Raw genomic sequence first — 18,445 nt, forward strand, 5'->3', positions numbered from 1 at the left:
GCTGTGAGACATATACATATACGTTTATTTAACTCAAATATATTATATTTGGTTCAAATAAAACATTTCCCTAGGTGAATTGTAAACACAGCCTAAAAAGTTAAATACTGTATACAGCAGAAAAATAAAAAAAAAAAAATTAAGAAATAAACAGAAAAAAACAAATTAAATGTAATGTATATATACATATATATGTCGCATCGTTGGATATTTAACGAGAATTTAATTTATATTTTACAGAGATGTCTGGTTTTACGTGAATTTATGATGTTACAAGTGACGTTAAAAACAGTTTTGCAACTCTCGTAACTTTAAAACAATGATTTTTAGTGTTCTTGTATTTTTTTTGTGTGCAGGTGCTGTGAGACCAGCTTGTCATACACAATCTCCACATTGTTCGTCACAGCCATGTATGCATGGTGGCCATTGTCTAGAAGGATGGAACAGATTTCACTGTGATTGCACAGGAACACCTTTCACTGGTGCTACATGCGGCAAAGGTGAATATAATTCTCTCTCCCTCTATCTCTCTTTCTCTCACACTCTTTCAAACTCTATATATATAGAGAGAGAGATACACAAAAAGCCCTTTACGTTAACAAAAAAAGCTTTTCCCATACAAAATGTATCTTCCAATATCAAAGCAATTAAAAAAGCCTCGTGAATTTTTTACCAGAAGTTGCATACATCAAAAAAAAAGAATTTCCATTATTTTTGCGAGATCACTTTTTTAAAAAATCAACAATTTTTTTTCAAAAATGCATCTTTTTTTCAATTATAGAAGAAACAGAAAATTATTAAAGAAATTTAAAAATATTTCATATATTATTTCAATATAAAAAATAAACATCGGCAACCATAAAAAAATTGAGACCCAGATACGAATAGGAAAGACCCCCATTACCACCAAAAAGTCATCCAGGTCAAAAAAAAAATTTCCAAAAAAAATTAAATTTTTCTTAGGCAGACGATTTTATTGAATATTCTTGCACAAAATACACCTAAAAGTGTAGAAAAAAATCAACAGCCAAATCCGAGTAGAGGAAGACCCCAATTACCACCAAAAAGTCATCCAGCTCCAAAAAAAAATTTCCAAAAAAATTCAATTTTTCTTAGGCAGACGATTTTATTGCATATTCTTGCACAAAATACACCTGAAAGTGTAGAAAACAATCAACAGCCAAATCCGAGTAGAGGAAGACCCCAATTACCACCAAAAAGTCATCCAGCTCCAAAAAAAAATTTCCAAAAAAATTCAATTTTTCTTAGGCAGACGATTTTATTGCATATTCTTGCACAAAATACACCTGAAAGTGTAGAAAAAAATCAACAGCCAAATCCGAGTAGAGGAAGACCCCAATTACCACCAAAAAGTCATCCAGCTCCAAAAAAAAATTTCCAAATACATTCAATTTTTTTTAGGCAGACGATTTTATTCCGTATTCTTGCACAAAATACACATAAAAGTGTAGAAAAAAATCAACAGCCAAATCCGAGTAGAGGAAGACCTCTATTAGCACCAAAAAGTCATCCAGGTCCAAAAAAAAATTTCCAAAAAAATTCAATTTTTCTTAGGCAGACGATTTTATTGCATATTCTTGCACAAAATACACCCTAAAAGTGTAGAAAAAAATCGACAGCCAAATCCGAGTAGAGGAAGACCCCCATTACCACCAAAAAGTCATCCAGGTCAAAAAAAAAATTTCCAAAAAAAATTAAATTTTTCTTAGGCAGACGATTTTATTGCATATTCTTGCACAAAATACACCTAAAAGTGTAGAAAAAAATCGACAGCCAAATCCGAGTAGAGGAAGACCTCTATTACCACCAAAAAGTCATCCAGGTCAAAAAAAACATTTCCAAAAAAATTCAGTTTTTCTTAGGCAGACGATTTTATTGCATATTCTTGCACAAAATACACCTAAAAGTGTAGAAAAAAATCGACAGCCAAATCCGAGTAGAGGAAGACCTCTATTACCACCAAAAAGTCATCCAGGTCAAAAAAAACATTTCCAAAAAAATTCAATTTTTCTTAGGCAGACGATTTTATTGCATATTCTTGCACAAAATACACCTAAAAGTGTAGAAAAAAATCGACAGCTGAATCAGAGTAGAGGAAGACCTCTATTACCACCAAAAAGTCATCCAGGACCAAAAAAAAATTTCCAAAAAAATTCAATTTTTCTTAGGCAGACGATTTTATTGCATATTCTTGCACAAAAAACACCTAAAAGTCTAGAAAAAAATCGACAGCCAAATCCGAGTAGAGGAAGACCTCTATTACCACCAAAAAGTCATCCAGGTCAAAAAAAACATTTCCAAAAAAATTCAATTTTTCTTAGGCAGACGATTTTATTGCATATTCTTGCACAAAATACACCTAAAAGTGTAGAAAAAAATCGACAGCTGAATCAGAGTAGAGGAAGACCTCTATTACCACCAAAAAGTCATCCAGGACCAAAAAAAACATTTCCAAAAAAATTCAATTTTTCTTAGGCAGACGATTTTATTGCATATTCTTGCACAAAATACACCTCAAAGTGTAGAAAAAAATCGACAGCCAAATCCGAGTAGAGGAAGACAACTATTACCACCAAAAAGTCATCCAGGTCAAAAAAAACATTTCCAAAAAAATTCAATTTTTCTTAGGCAGACGATTTTATTCAGTATTTTTGCACAAAATACACATAAAAGTGTAGAAAAAAATCGACAGCCAAATCCGAGTAGAGGAAGACCTCTATTACCACCAAAAAGTCATCCAGGTAAAAAAAAACATTTCCAAAAAAATTCAATTTTTCTTAGGCAGACGATTTTATTGCATATTCTTGCACAAAATACACCTAAAAGTGTAGAAAAAAATCGACAGCCAAATCCGAGTAGAGGAAGACAACTATTACCACCAAAAAGTCATCCAGGACCAAAAAAAAATTTCCAAAAAAATTCAATTTTTCTTAGGCAGACGATTTTATTGCATATTCTTGCACAAAATACACCTAAAAGTGTAGAAAAAAATCGACAGCCAAATCCGAGTAGAGGAAGACCTCTATTACCACCAAAAAGTCATCCAGGTCCAAAAAAAAATTTCCAAAAAAATTCAATTTTTCTTAGGCAGACGATTTTATTGCATATTCTTGCACAAAATACACCTAAAAGTATAGAAAAAAATCGACAGCCAAATCCGAGTAGAGGAAGACCTCTATTACCACCAAAAAGTCATCCAGCTCCAAAAAAAAAATTCCAAATACATTCAATTTTTCTTAGGCAGACGATTTTATTGCGTATTCTTGCACAAAATACACATAAAAGTGTAGAAAAAAATCGACAGCTGAATCCGAGTAGAGAAAGACCTCTATTACCACCAAAAAGTCATCCAGGACCAAAAAAAACATTTCCAAAAAAATTCAGTTTTTCTTAGGCAGACGATTTTATTGCATATTCTTGCACAAAATACACCTAAAAGTGTAGAAAAAAATCGACAGCCAAATCCGAGTAGAGGAAGACCACTATTACCACCAAAAAGTCATCCAGCTCCAAAAAAAAATTTTTAAAAAAATTCAATTTTTCTTAGGCAGACGATTTTATTGCATATTCTTGCACGAAATACACCTAAAAGTGTAGAAAAAAATCAACAGCCAAATCCGAGTAGAGGAAGACCCCAATTACCACCAAAAAGTCATCCAGGTTAAAAAAAACATTTCCAAAAAAATTCAATTTTTCTTAGGCAGACGATTTTATTGCATATTCTTGCACAAAATACACCTAAAAGTGTAGAAAAAAATCGACAGCTGAATCCGAGTAGAGGAAGACCTCTATTACCACCAAAAAGTCATCCAGGTCCAAAAAAAAATTTCCAAAAAAATTCAATTTTTCTTAGGCAGACGATTTTATTGCATATTCTTGCACAAAATACACCTAAAAGTGTAGAAAAAAATCGACAGCCAAATCCGAGTAGAGGAAGACATCTATTCCCACCAAAAAGTCATCCAGGTCCAAAAAAAAATTTCCAAAAAAATTCAATTTTTCTTAGGCAGACGATTTTATTGCATCTTCTTGCACAAAATACACCTAAAAGTGTAGAAAAAAATAAACAGCCAAATCCGAGTAGAGGAAGACCCCAATTACCACCAAAAAGTCATCCAGGTCAAAAAAAAATTTCCAAAAAAATTCAATTTTTCTTAGGCAGACGATTTTATTGCATATTCTTGCACAAAATACACCTAAAAGTGTAGAAAAAAATCGACAGCCAAATCCGAGTAGAGGAAGACATCTATTCCCACCAAAAAGTCATCCAGGTCCAAAAAAAAATTTCCAAAAAAATTCAATTTTTCTTAGGCAGACGATTTTATTGCATCTTCTTGCACAAAATACACCTAAAAGTGTAGAAAAAAATAAACAGCCAAATCCGAGTAGAGGAAGACCTCTATTACCACTAAAAAGTCATCCAGGTCCAAAAAAACATTTCCAAAAAAATTCAATTTTTCTTAGGCAGACGATTTTATTGCATATTCTTGCACAAAATACACCTAAAAGTGTAGAAAAAAATCGACAGCCATATTCGAGTAGAGGAAGACCCCAATTACCACCAAAAAGTCATCCAGGTTAAAAAAAACATTTCCAAAAAAATTCAATTTATCTTAGGCAGACGATTTTATTGCATATTCTTGCACGAAATACACCTAAAAGTGTAGAAAAAAATCGACAGCTGAATCCGAGTAGAGGAAGACCTCTATTACCACCAAAAAGTCATCCAGGTCCAAAAAAAAATTTCCAAAAAAATTCAATTTTTCTTAGGCAGACGATTTTATTGCATATTCTTGCACAAAATACACCTAAAAGTGTAGAAAAAAATCGACAGCTGAATCCGAGTAGAGGAAGACCTCTATTACCACCAAAAAGTCATCCAGCTCCAAAAAAAAATTTCCAAAAAAATTCAATTTTTCTTAGGCAGACGATTTTATTGCATATTTTTGCACAAAATACACCTAAAAGTGTAGAAAAAAATCGACAGCCAAATCCGAGTAGAGGAAGACCTCTATTAGCACCAAAAAGTCATCCATGTCCAAAAAAAAATTTCCAAAAAAATTCAATTTTTCTTTGGCAGACGATTTTATTGCATCTTCTTGCACAAAATACACCTAAAAGTGTAGAAAAAAATCAACAGCCAAATCCGAGTAGAGGAAGACCCCAATTACCACCAAAAAGTCATCCAGCTCCAAAAAAAAATTTTTAAAAAAATTCAATTTTTCTTAGGCAGACGATTTTATTGCATATTCTTGCACGAAATACACCTAAAAGTGTAGAAAAAAATCAACAGCCAAATCCGAGTAGAGGAAGACCTCTATTATTACCAAAAAGTCATCCAGGTCCAAAAAAACATTTCCAAAAAAATTCAATTTTTCTTAGGCAGACGATTTTATTGCATATTCTTGCACAAAATACACCTAAAAGTGTAGAAAAAAATCGACAGCCAAATCCGAGTAGAGGAAGACCTCTATTACCACCAAAAAGTCATCCAGGTCCAAAAAAAAATTTCCAAAAAAATTCAATTTTTCTTAGGCAGACGATTTTATTGCATATTCTTGCACAAAATACACCTAAAAGTGTAGAAAAAAATCGACAGCCAAATCCGAGTAGAGGAAGACCTCTATTACCACCAAAAAGTCATCCAGGTCCAAAAAAAAATTTCCAAAAAAATTCAATTTTTCTTAGGCAGACGATTTTATTGCATATTCTTGCACAAAATACACCTAAAAGTGTAGAAAAAAATCGACAGCCAAATCCGAGTAGAGGAAGACCTCTATTACCACCAAAAAGTCATCCAGGTCCAAAAAAAAATTTCCAAAAAAATTCAATTTTTCTTAGGCAGACGATTTTATTGCATATTCTTGCACAAAATACACCTAAAAGTGTAGAAAAAAATCGACAGCCAAATCCGAGTAGAGGAAGACCTCTATTACCACCAAAAAGTCATCCAGGTCCAAAAAAAAATTTCCAAAAAAATTCAATTTTTCTTAGGCAGACGATTTTATTGCATATTCTTGCACAAAATACACCTAAAAGTGTAGAAAAAAATCGACAGCCAAATCCGAGTAGAGGAAGACCTCTATTACCACCAAAAAGTCATCCAGGTCCAAAAAAAAATTTCCAAAAAAATTCAATTTTTCTTAGGCAGACGATTTTATTGCATATTCTTGCACAAAATACACCTAAAAGTGTAGAAAAAAATCGACAGCCAAATCCGAGTAGAGGAAGACCTCTATTACCACCAAAAAGTCATCCAGGTCCAAAAAAAAATTTCCAAAAAAATTCAATTTTTCTTAGGCAGACGATTTTATTGCATATTCTTGCACAAAATACACCTAAAAGTGTAGAAAAAATCGACAGCCAAATCCGAGTAGAGGAAGACCTCTATTACCACCAAAAAGTCATCCAGGTCCAAAAAAAAATTTCCAAAAAAATTCAATTTTTCTTAGGCAGACGATTTTATTGCATATTCTTGCACAAAATACACCTAAAAGTGTAGAAAAAAATCGACAGCCAAATCCGAGTAGAGGAAGACCTCTATTACCACCAAAAAGTCATCCAGGTCCAAAAAAAAATTTCCAAAAAAATTCAATTTTTCTTAGGCAGACGATTTTATTGCATATTCTTGCACAAAATACACCTAAAAGTGTAGAAAAAAATCGACAGCCAAATCCGAGTAGAGGAAGACCTCTATTACCACCAAAAAGTCATCCAGGTCCAAAAAAAAATTTCCAAAAAAATTCAATTTTTCTTAGGCAGACGATTTTATTGCATCTTCTTGCACAAAATACACCTAAAAGTGTAGAAAAAAATCGACAGCCAAATCCGAGTAGAGGAAGACCTCTATTACCACCAAAAAGTCATCCAGGTCCAAAAAAAAATTTCCAAAAAAATTCAATTTTTCTTAGGCAGACGATTTTATTGCATATTCTTGCACAAAATACACCTAAAAGTGTAGAAAAAAATCGACAGCCATATTCGAGTAGAGGAAGACCCCAATTACCACCAAAAAGTCATCCAGGTCCAAAAAACAATTTCCAAAAAAATTCAATTTTTCTTAGGCAGACGATTTTATTGCATCTTCTTGCACAAAATACACCTAAAAGTGTAGAAAAAAATAAACAGCCAAATCCGAGTAGAGGAAGACCTCTATTACCACCAAAAAGTCATCCAGGTCCAAAAAAAAATTTCCAAAAAAATTCAATTTTTCTTAGGCAGACGATTTTATTGCATATTCTTGCACAAAATACACCTAAAAGTGTAGAAAAAAATCGACAGCCAAATCCGAGTAGAGGAAGACCTCTATTCCCACCAAAAAGTCATCCAGGTCCAAAAAAAAATTTCAAAAAAAATTCAATTTTTCTTAGGCAGACGATTTTATTGCATCTTCTTGCACAAAATACACCTAAAAGTGTAGAAAAAAATAAACAGCCAAATCCGAGTAGAGGAAGACCTCTATTACCACTAAAAAGTCATCCAGGTCCAAAAAAACATTTCCAAAAAAATTCAATTTTTTTTAGGCAGACGATTTTATTGCATATTCTTGCACAAAATACACCTAAAAGTGTAGAAAAAAATCGACAGCTGAATCCGAGTAGAGGAAGACCTCTATTACCACCAAAAAGTCATCCAGGTTAAAAAAAACATTTCCAAAAAAATTCAATTTTTCTTAGGCAGACGATTTTATTGCATATTCTTGCACAAAATACACCTAAAAGTGTAGAAAAAAATCGACAGCTGAATCCGAGTAGAGGAAGACCTCTATTACCACCAAAAAGTCATCCAGGTCCAAAAAAAAATTTCCAAAAAAATTCAATTTTTCTTAGGCAGACGATTTTATTGCATATTCTTGCACAAAATACACCTAAAAGTGTAGAAAAAAATCGACAGCCAAATCCGAGTAGAGGAAGACATCTATTCCCACCAAAAAGTCATCCAGGTCCAAAAAAAAATTTCCAAAAAAATTCAATTTTTCTTAGGCAGACGATTTTATTGCATCTTCTTGCACAAAATACACCTAAAAGTGTAGAAAAAAATAAACAGCCAAATCCGAGTAGAGGAAGACCCCAATTACCACCAAAAAGTCATCCAGGTCAAAAAAAAATTTCCAAAAAAATTCAATTTTTCTTAGGCAGACGATTTTATTGCATATTCTTGCACAAAATACACCTAAAAGTGTAGAAAAAAATCGACAGCCATATTCGAGTAGAGGAAGACCCCAATTACCACCAAAAAGTCATCCAGGTTAAAAAAAACATTTCCAAAAAAATTCAATTTTTCTTAGGCAGACGATTTTATTGCATATTCTTGCACAAAATACACCTAAAAGTGTAGAAAAAAATCGACAGCCAAATCCGAGTAGAGGAAGACATCTATTCCCACCAAAAAGTCATCCAGGTCCAAAAAAAAATTTCCAAAAAAATTCAATTTTTCTTAGGCAGACGATTTTATTGCATCTTCTTGCACAAAATACACCTAAAAGTGTAGAAAAAAATAAACAGCCAAATCCGAGTAGAGGAAGACCCCAATTACCACCAAAAAGTCATCCAGGTCAAAAAAAAATTTCCAAAAAAATTCAATTTTTCTTAGGCAGACGATTTTATTGCATATTCTTGCACAAAATACACCTAAAAGTGTAGAAAAAAATCGACAGCCATATTCGAGTAGAGGAAGACCCCAATTACCACCAAAAAGTCATCCAGGTTCAAAAAAAACATTTCCAAAAAAATTCAATTTTTCTTAGGCAGACGATTTTATTGCATATTCTTGCACAAAATACACCTAAAAGTGTAGAAAAAAATCGACAGCCAAATCCGAGTAGAGGAAGACATCTATTCCCACCAAAAAGTCATCCAGGTCCAAAAAAAAATTTCCAAAAAAATTCAATTTTTCTTAGGCAGACGATTTTATTGCATCTTCTTGCACAAAATACACCTAAAAGTGTAGAAAAAAATAAACAGCCAAATCCGAGTAGAGGAAGACCTCTATTACCACTAAAAAGTCATCCAGGTCCAAAAAAACATTTCCAAAAAAATTCAATTTTTCTTAGGCAGACGATTTTATTGCATATTCTTGCACAAAATACACCTAAAAGTGTAGAAAAAAATCGACAGCCATATTCGAGTAGAGGAAGACCCCAATTACCACCAAAAAGTCATCCAGGTTAAAAAAAACATTTCCAAAAAAATTCAATTTATCTTAGGCAGACGATTTTATTGCATATTCTTGCACGAAATACACCTAAAAGTGTAGAAAAAAATCGACAGCTGAATCCGAGTAGAGGAAGACCTCTATTACCACCAAAAAGTCATCCAGGTCCAAAAAAAAATTTCCAAAAAAATTCAATTTTTCTTAGGCAGACGATTTTATTGCATATTCTTGCACAAAATACACCTAAAAGTGTAGAAAAAAATCGACAGCTGAATCCGAGTAGAGGAAGACCTCTATTACCACCAAAAAGTCATCCAGCTCCAAAAAAAAATTTCCAAAAAAATTCAATTTTTCTTAGGCAGACGATTTTATTGCATATTTTTGCACAAAATACACCTAAAAGTGTAGAAAAAAATCGACAGCCAAATCCGAGTAGAGGAAGACCTCTATTAGCACCAAAAAGTCATCCATGTCCAAAAAAAAATTTCCAAAAAAATTCAATTTTTCTTAGGCAGACGATTTTATTGCATCTTCTTGCACAAAATACACCTAAAAGTGTAGAAAAAAATCAACAGCCAAATCCGAGTAGAGGAAGACCCCAATTACCACCAAAAAGTCATCCAGCTCCAAAAAAAAATTTTTAAAAAAATTCAATTTTTCTTAGGCAGACGATTTTATTGCATATTCTTGCACGAAATACACCTAAAAGTGTAGAAAAAAATCAACAGCCAAATCCGAGTAGAGGAAGACCTCTATTATTACCAAAAAGTCATCCAGGTCCAAAAAAACATTTCCAAAAAAATTCAATTTTTCTTAGGCAGACGATTTTATTGCATATTCTTGCACAAAATACACCCAAAAGTGTAGAAAAAAAACGAAAGCCAAATCCGAGTAGAGGAAGACCTCTATTACCACCAAAAAGGCATCCAGGACAAAAAAAAAATTTCCAAAAAAATTCAATTTATCTTAGGCAGACGATTTTATTGCATATTCTTTCACGAAATACACCTAAAAGTGTAGAAAAAAATCAACAGCCAAATCCGAGTAGAGGAAGACCTCTATTACCACCAAAAAGTCATCCAGGTCCAAAAAAACATTTCCAAAAAAATTCAATTTTTCTTAGGCAGAGGATTTTATTGCATATTCTTGCACAAAATACACCTAAAAGTGTAGAAAAAAATCGACAGCCATATTCGAGTAGAGGAAGACCCCAATTACCAACAAAAAGTCATCCAGGTCCAAAAAAAAATTTCCGAAAAATATCAATTTTTCTTAGGCAGACAATTTTATTGCATATTCTTGCACAAAATACACCTAAAAGTGTAGAAAAAAATCGACAGCTGAATCCGAGTAGAGGAAGACCTCTATTAGCACCAAAAAGTCATCCAGGTCCAAAAAAAAATTTCCAAAAAAATTCAATTTTTCTTAGGCAGACGATTTTATTGCATATTCTTGCACAAAATACACCCAAAAGTGTAGAAAAAAAACGAAAGCCAAATCCGAGTAGAGGAAGACCTCTATTACCACCAAAAAGGCATCCAGGACAAAAAAAAAATTTCCAAAAAAATTCAATTTATCTTAGGCAGACGATTTTATTGCATATTCTTTCACGAAATACACCTAAAAGTGTAGAAAAAAATCAACAGCCAAATCCGAGTAGAGGAAGACCCCAATTACCACCAAAAAGTCATCCAGCTCCAAAAAAAAATTTCCAAAAAAATTCAATTTTTCTTAGGCAGACGATTTTATTGCATATTCTTGCACAAAATACACCTAAAAGTGTAGAAAAAAATCGACAGCCATATTCGAGTAGAGGAAGACCCCAATTACCAACAAAAAGTCATCCAGGTCCAAAAAAAAATTTCCGAAAAATATCAATTTTTCTTAGGCAGACAATTTTATTGCATATTCTTGCACAAAATACACCTAAAAGTGTAGAAAAAAATCGACAGCTGAATCCGAGTAGAGGAAGACCTCTATTAGCACCAAAAAGTCATCCAGGTCCAAAAAAAAATTTCCAAAAAAATTCAATTTTTCTTAGGCAGACGATTTTATTGCGTATTCTTGCACAAAATACACCTAAAAGTGTAGAAAAAAACGACAGCTGAATCCGAGTAGAGGAAGACCTGTATTACCACCAAAAATTCATCCAGGTCCAAAAAAAAATTTCCAAAAAAATTCAATTTTTCTTAGGCAGACGATTTTATTGCGTATTCTTGCACAAAATACACCTAAAAGTGTAGAAAAAATCGACAGCTGAATCCGAGTAGAGGAAGACCTGTATTACCACCAAAAAGTCATCCAGGTCAAAAAAAACATTTCCAAAAAAATTCAATTTTTCTTAGGCAGACGATTTTATTGCATATTCTTGCACAAAATACACCTAAAAGTGTAGAAAAAGTCGACAGCCAAATCCGAGTAGAGGAAGACCTCTATTACCACCAAAAAGTCATCCAGGTCCAAAAAAAAATTTCCAAAAAAATTCAATTTTTCTTAGGCAGACGATTTTATTGCGTATTCTTGCACAAAATACACCTAAAAGTGTAGAAAAAGTCGACAGCCAAATCCGAGTAGAGGAAGACCTCTATTACCACCAAAAAGTCATCCAGGTCCAAAAAAAAATTTCCAAAAAAATTCAATTTTTCTTAGGCAGACGATTTTATTGCGTATTCTTGCACAAAATACACCTAAAAGTGTAGAAAAAAATCGACAGCTGAATCCGAGTAGAGGAAGACCTCTATTACCACCAAAAAGTCATCCAGGTCCAAAAAAAAATTTCTAAAAAAATTCAATTTTTCTTAGGCAGACGATTTTATTGCATATTCTTGCACAAAATACACCTAAAAGTGTAGGAAAAAATCGACAGCCAAATCCGCGTAGAGGAAGACCTCTATTACCACCAAAAAGTCATCCAGGTCCAAAAAAAAATTTCCAAAAAAATTCAATTTTTCTTAGGCAGACGATTTTATTGCGTATTCTTGCACAAAATACACCTAAAAGTGTAGAAAAAAATCGACAGCTGAATCCGAGTAGAGGAAGACCTCTATTACCACCAAAAAGTCATCCAGGTCCAAAAAAAAATTTCCAAAAAAATTCAATTTTTCTTAGGCAGACGATTTTATTGCATATTCTTGCACAAAATACACCTAAAAGTGTAGAAAAAAATCGACAGCCAAATCCGAGTAGAGGAAGACCTCTATTACCTTTAACAATTCATCCAGGTGCAAAAAAAAATTTCCAAAAAAATTCAATTTTTCTTAGGCAGACGATTTTATTGCGTATTCTTGCACAATATACACTGGAAAGTGTAGAAAAGAATAGGGAAAAGAAGCAGGCGCATAGTGTCTACATCTAATGTTTCTTGGCTTTTTAAATTTAGCTGAAATGTTATTTGTATATAATAAATAATTTATAATTGCATTATTTGTGATTTGCTATGGTTGCTATGGAAACGGTTGTTATTGTAATGGTTGTCATGGAAACGGTTGCCGAAGAAACAGTATTCATGGTAACACTTGCCATGGCATCCATACGAGTGTACGACGGACGCTAAAGCGAAACTATAAGGCTTTCGGCCCTGTGCCACGAAAACCTAAAAATTACCGACATAGTAATCTATATTTCCGACTGATGGTAGAACAGTTTCACTATCAGTCTGTATTTATAAAATTTTTATTCATAAGATTTTGTATTAATAAAATTTGTTCTTTTTAAAATAAATTATTTCTTTTTTAATATCATTTTTTTATAATATTATTAATTCTTTTTCTTGGGACACAAAGAATATTGTATGTGATAAGTAATTTTCGATAAGAAAATAGAAAAAAATTGGAAAAATTCAAAGTAATGGAAAATAAAAAGAAATAATATTTTCTTTTTAATACTGGAATTTCTTTTTTCTTTTACAGATGCATCGACACTTCATTTGAATGGCTCGCAACATCTCACGGCGTTGATGCCTGAGGATTCAAAAACACAAGCTGAGGAAATTGTTTTGCGTTTCAAAACAATTAGGCCAAGGGGACTATTATTGGCAACAAGTTTGGAAAATAGTTCCGATCGATTGCAAATCTATCTCGCCGATGGAAATGCAAAAGCCCAAATACGCATCGATAAAACTGAAAAGGTATGACACAAAAAAAAACTAAATATTTTTCTTCCTATCACAATTTTGCATTTTTATAAAAAAAAAAAAAAACAGGAGGAGAAAAATTCTCGATATTTAAATTTTAACGAATGTCACAAAAAAAATTCGGATATTTTTCACACAAAAAAAGGAAAAAATTTTTTTTCCCGATAAAAGCAATTTTTTTTCCCCCTTTATATATATAGGAAAGAAAACAAGAGGAAGCCTAAAAATTTCCTTTGTTTTCTTTCCCAAGTGGTAATACGATATTCGCTTCTTAAGTTTGAAATGCTTCGTTTTCTCGTTTAATGTCGATTATCTTGAAATCGCGCTGTTTCCTGAAACTTTACCTATTTTGGTGAGGAAAAATTCTACCCACAACTTTTTGCATTTTATTTTTTTATAACGTAAAAAAAATACAAAATACTTAATGAACAATTTTTTGTTGTTGAATGACAATTCCAATGTTAATTTAAATTAAATAATAATAATAATAATAATAAAAAAAATTTTAATCTGATTTACAAAATACGTATATGAAAAAGAGGGAATTTGATTAATTACGCGAGACTCATTCATGCATGTTATAGAAGCAATAAACATTTCTAATTTCGGAAATTAGAACTGAATATCAGGTAATTTGTGCGAAATGTTTCAATCTCTGAATGTGTACGCATATATTTATACATATATACTGCTCAGGAATAATTGAATGGAATAATTAATACGAGAATGCTCTATTACGATTAATCTCATAGACTCTATTAAGCCAGGTTTCCCTTCAAATTTCAAATGATCGGAATCTATCGAAGCATTTTGCTTTATTAGATGCCAGGGCCAATAATTCACCTCTATAATATATATATATATATATATATATATATATATATATATATATATATAATTTCATTACTAATTCATTACAAATTTGTTTTAATTCCCCCCCCCCAAAAAAAAAAAATTCTCTTTCTCCTAAATCAACAATAATAATTTCGCAAAAGTTTTTACGAATAATTATCAAAATTAATGAATTGAGCCGAAATTTTTATGTCTATTGTTCGTTCCGCTTTTTGTAATTTCGGACAAATGAAAATTCGGCGTCTTAAAAATTCTATCAATTAAAAATTTGTATAAATAAAAATTCCATTTTAATAATTAATTTTTGAAAGTCTTGCAAGTATTAAAGTTATTAAAATTTTATCTAAATTTTGAGGTTATGTTCGTTTCTTAATTAAAGGAATTAGAAGTTATTTTTGTCGTACATAACCTCAAACCCAACCGTTCCATAACCTACGTCCTTGAATTTTGAGACTATGTTTGATCTCTGACCTTGAATCCAGGAGACCTAGGACCTTGAATTTTGAGGTTATGTTCGTTTTAACACTAATATAGATAAATATATAGGTCGTTCCACGTCAATTCAGCGGCGAAATCTTTTTATAATAAAGAGAGACATATAATAATATTTTTCTCTTTTACAAATTTATTTCGAGTTTTTACATTAAATTAAATAACGATGATTACCATTATTATTATTATTATTATTATTCTTATAATTATTAATAATTCCGTATAATTTACAGAATATAAATTTTAACAATATGAACTCAAAAGAAAAAAAGAGTGATTTATCAAAATTTATTGTAAATTTTGTAACATTATATTTTAATCTCTCTCTCTTTTTATCTTTGATGTATTTTCATAAGTATATAGAGAATTTATTAACTTCAATAGAGGGGAAAAAAAAGTTTTAACATTCTCTTTGACAAGAGGCCTTGTTATTTTTATTTTTTTATTTTTTTAATAATATAATTCCTACATTACCTTGATATTATTTCAAAAATTGATGAGAGAAAAAAAATCAGAAAACAATTTTGTGGTGAGAGAGAAAAAATTTCAAAGAGAATTAAAAAAAAAAAATTCGTATTTTATTTTTCTTTAAAAATTGTGTCAAATTGAAAGCAAAAAAAAAAAAAAAAGGAAAAAGAAATCAATTTTTATTTAATAAATAAATATGACCCACATTTTTACGTTTGTTCTACTTTTTAGCTAATACACATAATTCTTTTTCCATTTTTCGTTATATTTTTTCTATTATTATCAGAGAAATTTACTTTTATTTTAAAAATTTTGCTTCTTTGTAAAGGAAGCTTTGTAGTCCTTTCGTTTATAAAAAATTTCAAAGTGTCGGAAACAAATTTTTCTCTATATAGAAACATGTTATATGAAATCCTGATCAATTGTCCAGATGTATGTATGCGTGTGTGTGGATCCCTTTTTTGTTTAGAAGATAACTTTAGCAAATACAAACTAAACAGCATGTCTCTATTATTTTTTTATCTTCAAACAATGCAATTTACTTGTATTACTAACAAAATTTCAAACTCGTCCAACTTAATATTTACATGTACTACTGACAATATTGTACTACTACTTGTACTACTGCTGAGTGATACTACTGAGAAAATTTCAAACCTTCAGAATGTCTGACTAAATATTTATTTGAACCACTGAATAAATTTAGAAGTGTTTTAAAAGTTTGACACAAGGTCAAGGTCAAGTCAAGGTCATTCAAGGTCATTTGAAGGTCAAGTCAAGGTCGTTCAAGGTCATTTGAAGGTCAAGTCAAGGTCATTCAGGGTCATTCAAGGTCGTTTGAAGGTCAAATCAAGAATGTCTGACTAAATATATACTTGTATTACTAACAAAATTGCAAACCCGTCCAACTACATTTTTACTTGTACTACTGCTGAGTAATACTACTGAGAATATTGTACTACTGTTGAGTAATACTACTGAGAATATTGTACTACTGTTGAGTAATACTACTAAGAAAATTGTTCTACTGCTGAGTAATACTACTGAAAAAATTGTACTACTGCTGAGAAATACTACTGAGAAATATTACTGAGAAAAATGTACTACTGCTGAGTAATACTACTGAGTGATACTACTGAGAAAATTTCAAACTTTTAGAATGTCTGGCTAAATATTTATTAAAACCACTGAAAAAATTTAGAAATGATTTAAAAGCATGACACAAAGTCAAGGTCAAGTCAAGGTCATTCAAGGTCATTTGAAGGTCAAGTCAAGGTCATTCAAGGTCGTTTGAAGGTCAAATCAAGAATGTCTGACTAAATATTTACTTGTATTACTAACAAAATTGCAAACCCGTCCAACTACATCTTTACTTGTACTACTACTTGTACTGTGGACATAATGTTTTCCTGGAAAACGAAAAAATCCCTTACATAGTCAAATAAAATTAAACATCATGTTTCTATTATTTTTTTTACCTTCAAACAAAACATATTACCTCAAAAAAAACCCCTACCAATTAAATCTAAATAGCACATTTTAGCTGAAAAATTGTTTATTTATTTAAATTCAAGTTGAAATATAAAATAATTGTGTTCCTTGCATTAAAACGAATCGATATAATTGTAAATAATTATAAATTATATATTATTTTTCATTAATATTTTGAAATTTCGGTTAAAATATGAATTTTTGATTTTTTAACTTCCATTAATTCTTTAAATTTAACTCAAATGTATAGGTACTCAAATGTTTATATTATTATTATATTATTTTTGTTTGTTTATTTCAATGTTAATGCTTTCTCTACGAGGAAGCAAATTTTTTTGCTAATCGTAAAGAGAAAGCAAAATGTTCATGTAATGAACATCTGAATTTACAACTTGTTTTATTTGCCATTATTTACTTTACTGTTTTTTTTTTTTTTTTTGTATTTATTTCATTATTATTTTTCATCAATTTTTACAAATTAGTATTTTTTTTATTTATTTATTTTTGAAATTTTTTCTTTCTATTTTATGTTTTACATTTTTCTTCAATTTTTATTTATTCATTTTTTAAAAATTTATTTTATTTCTATATTTATTAATTTCAAAAAATTTTTTATTACTCCTCATTATTTTTTTTCCCCCTAAATTTTTTTTTCCACTTTATTTATAATATAATTGACTGATTATTTTAATTGAGATTTCCCTGTTTCTTTAATCTAGGTCGAGTAAAAAAAAAAAAAAAAAATAAGGAAAATATATTATTTTATTTCAAAGGCCATAAAAAAAAAAAAAAAAAACTTGTTCGATTTTTCCATGAGATTTGCTGCAATTTTTTTATTTTTTATTTTTTTTTATTTTTTCTATCTGACAAACGATCTGAACTTTTCTTGAGCTTTTATTATTACAATGAAGCCACTCAGGACAAGTTTATCGTTCGATCGTTGCTTTTCCCTCTCACCTCTCGCGCTTCTCGTGAAAACGTAACGAAAACAGTGAATCGAGAATCAGAATAACGAGGTGATGAAATGTTTTCAAAGAATTTTTTTTTTTTTTCACAAGAAAAAAGAAAAAATCAAGGAACCATTTCACAATTTCTTTGTAAGAACTTATATATTTTATTATTTTTTTCGACAGGATAATTTTAATTTTACTCTTCGATATTCTTTTTTTTTGATTATTTTTCGTGAGAATAAAATATATAAATAAATTAAAAATAAATAAAATAAAATAAATAAAAAAAATAAATTAAATAAATAAATATAAATAAATTTATATTTAGCAGAACTTTTTTTTATTCGAATTTTCATTCAATTGAATGAATTTCTATTTATCTGAATTTCCTTTGAGATGAATTTTTATAATAAATTTTATGTTAAATGGATTTTTATTTAGCATAATTTTTAATTAACAGAATTTTAAATGCAGAATGCATTTAACAGAATTTTCATCTAATCATATCTTGTTAAAATCGAATTTTTATTTAGCCAAATTATTATTAAGTAGAATTTCCATTGAGATAAATGTTTAATTAACTGAATTTTTATTTTAAAAAAATTGCCATTTAACGAAATTTCCATTTAGCAGAAATTTTTATTTATTCAATTTTTCATTTAGCTGAATTTCCATTTAGCCAAATTGAAATTTATTATAATTTTTATTAATACAAAAATTTTCTCTCAGTTAAATTTTCATTCAGCCAAATTATCAAGTTTTTAAAATTTATTTATTAATAACAATTTTCATTTAGCAGAATTTTTATCTTACCAAATCTTGTTACAATTGAATTTTCATTTAGCCAAACTATTATTTAGTAGAATTTTCATTTAGAAAAATTTTG

At 30.4% G+C, this 18,445-nt stretch overlaps 1 protein-coding gene and 2 long non-coding RNA genes across 3 annotated transcripts in view; 2 read left to right on the forward strand and 1 right to left on the reverse strand.

Annotated features, from left to right (window-relative positions):
* The window catches only part of LOC127281166 (neurexin-1), a 358,116-nt gene that overhangs the window by 204,616 nt on the left and 135,055 nt on the right, over positions 1–18,445 (forward strand). Inside the window, exons 14-15 of the mRNA XM_051304733.1 lie at positions 357–500; positions 13,083–13,300. Coding sequence (XP_051160690.1) covers positions 357–500; positions 13,083–13,300 — 362 coding nt within the window. The remainder of the gene's footprint in view (positions 1–356; positions 501–13,082; positions 13,301–18,445) is intronic.
* On the reverse strand, positions 1,994–12,335 carry LOC127281175 (uncharacterized). The gene is made up of 11 exons (XR_007842934.1): positions 12,321–12,335; positions 11,862–12,014; positions 10,336–10,488; positions 9,265–9,417; positions 7,631–7,888; positions 7,124–7,324; positions 5,289–6,664; positions 4,677–4,829; positions 3,454–3,912; positions 2,276–3,146; positions 1,994–2,122 (listed from the first exon to the last, which is right to left on the reverse strand). It is a non-coding gene; the product is annotated as an uncharacterized LOC127281175 (long non-coding RNA).
* Positions 2,668–12,104, forward strand: LOC127281176 (uncharacterized). Its single transcript, XR_007842935.1, has 7 exons — positions 2,668–2,762; positions 2,916–3,068; positions 3,682–3,987; positions 5,517–6,739; positions 7,505–8,116; positions 9,493–9,951; positions 12,090–12,104. It is a non-coding gene; the product is annotated as an uncharacterized LOC127281176 (long non-coding RNA).

The sequence above is a fragment of the Leptopilina boulardi genome, unplaced genomic scaffold (genome assembly GCF_019393585.1).
Source record: "Leptopilina boulardi isolate dan_hultmark-lab unplaced genomic scaffold, ZJU_Lbou_2.1 LbouV2_266, whole genome shotgun sequence".
Classification (NCBI taxonomy): Eukaryota; Metazoa; Arthropoda; class Insecta; order Hymenoptera; family Figitidae; genus Leptopilina; species Leptopilina boulardi.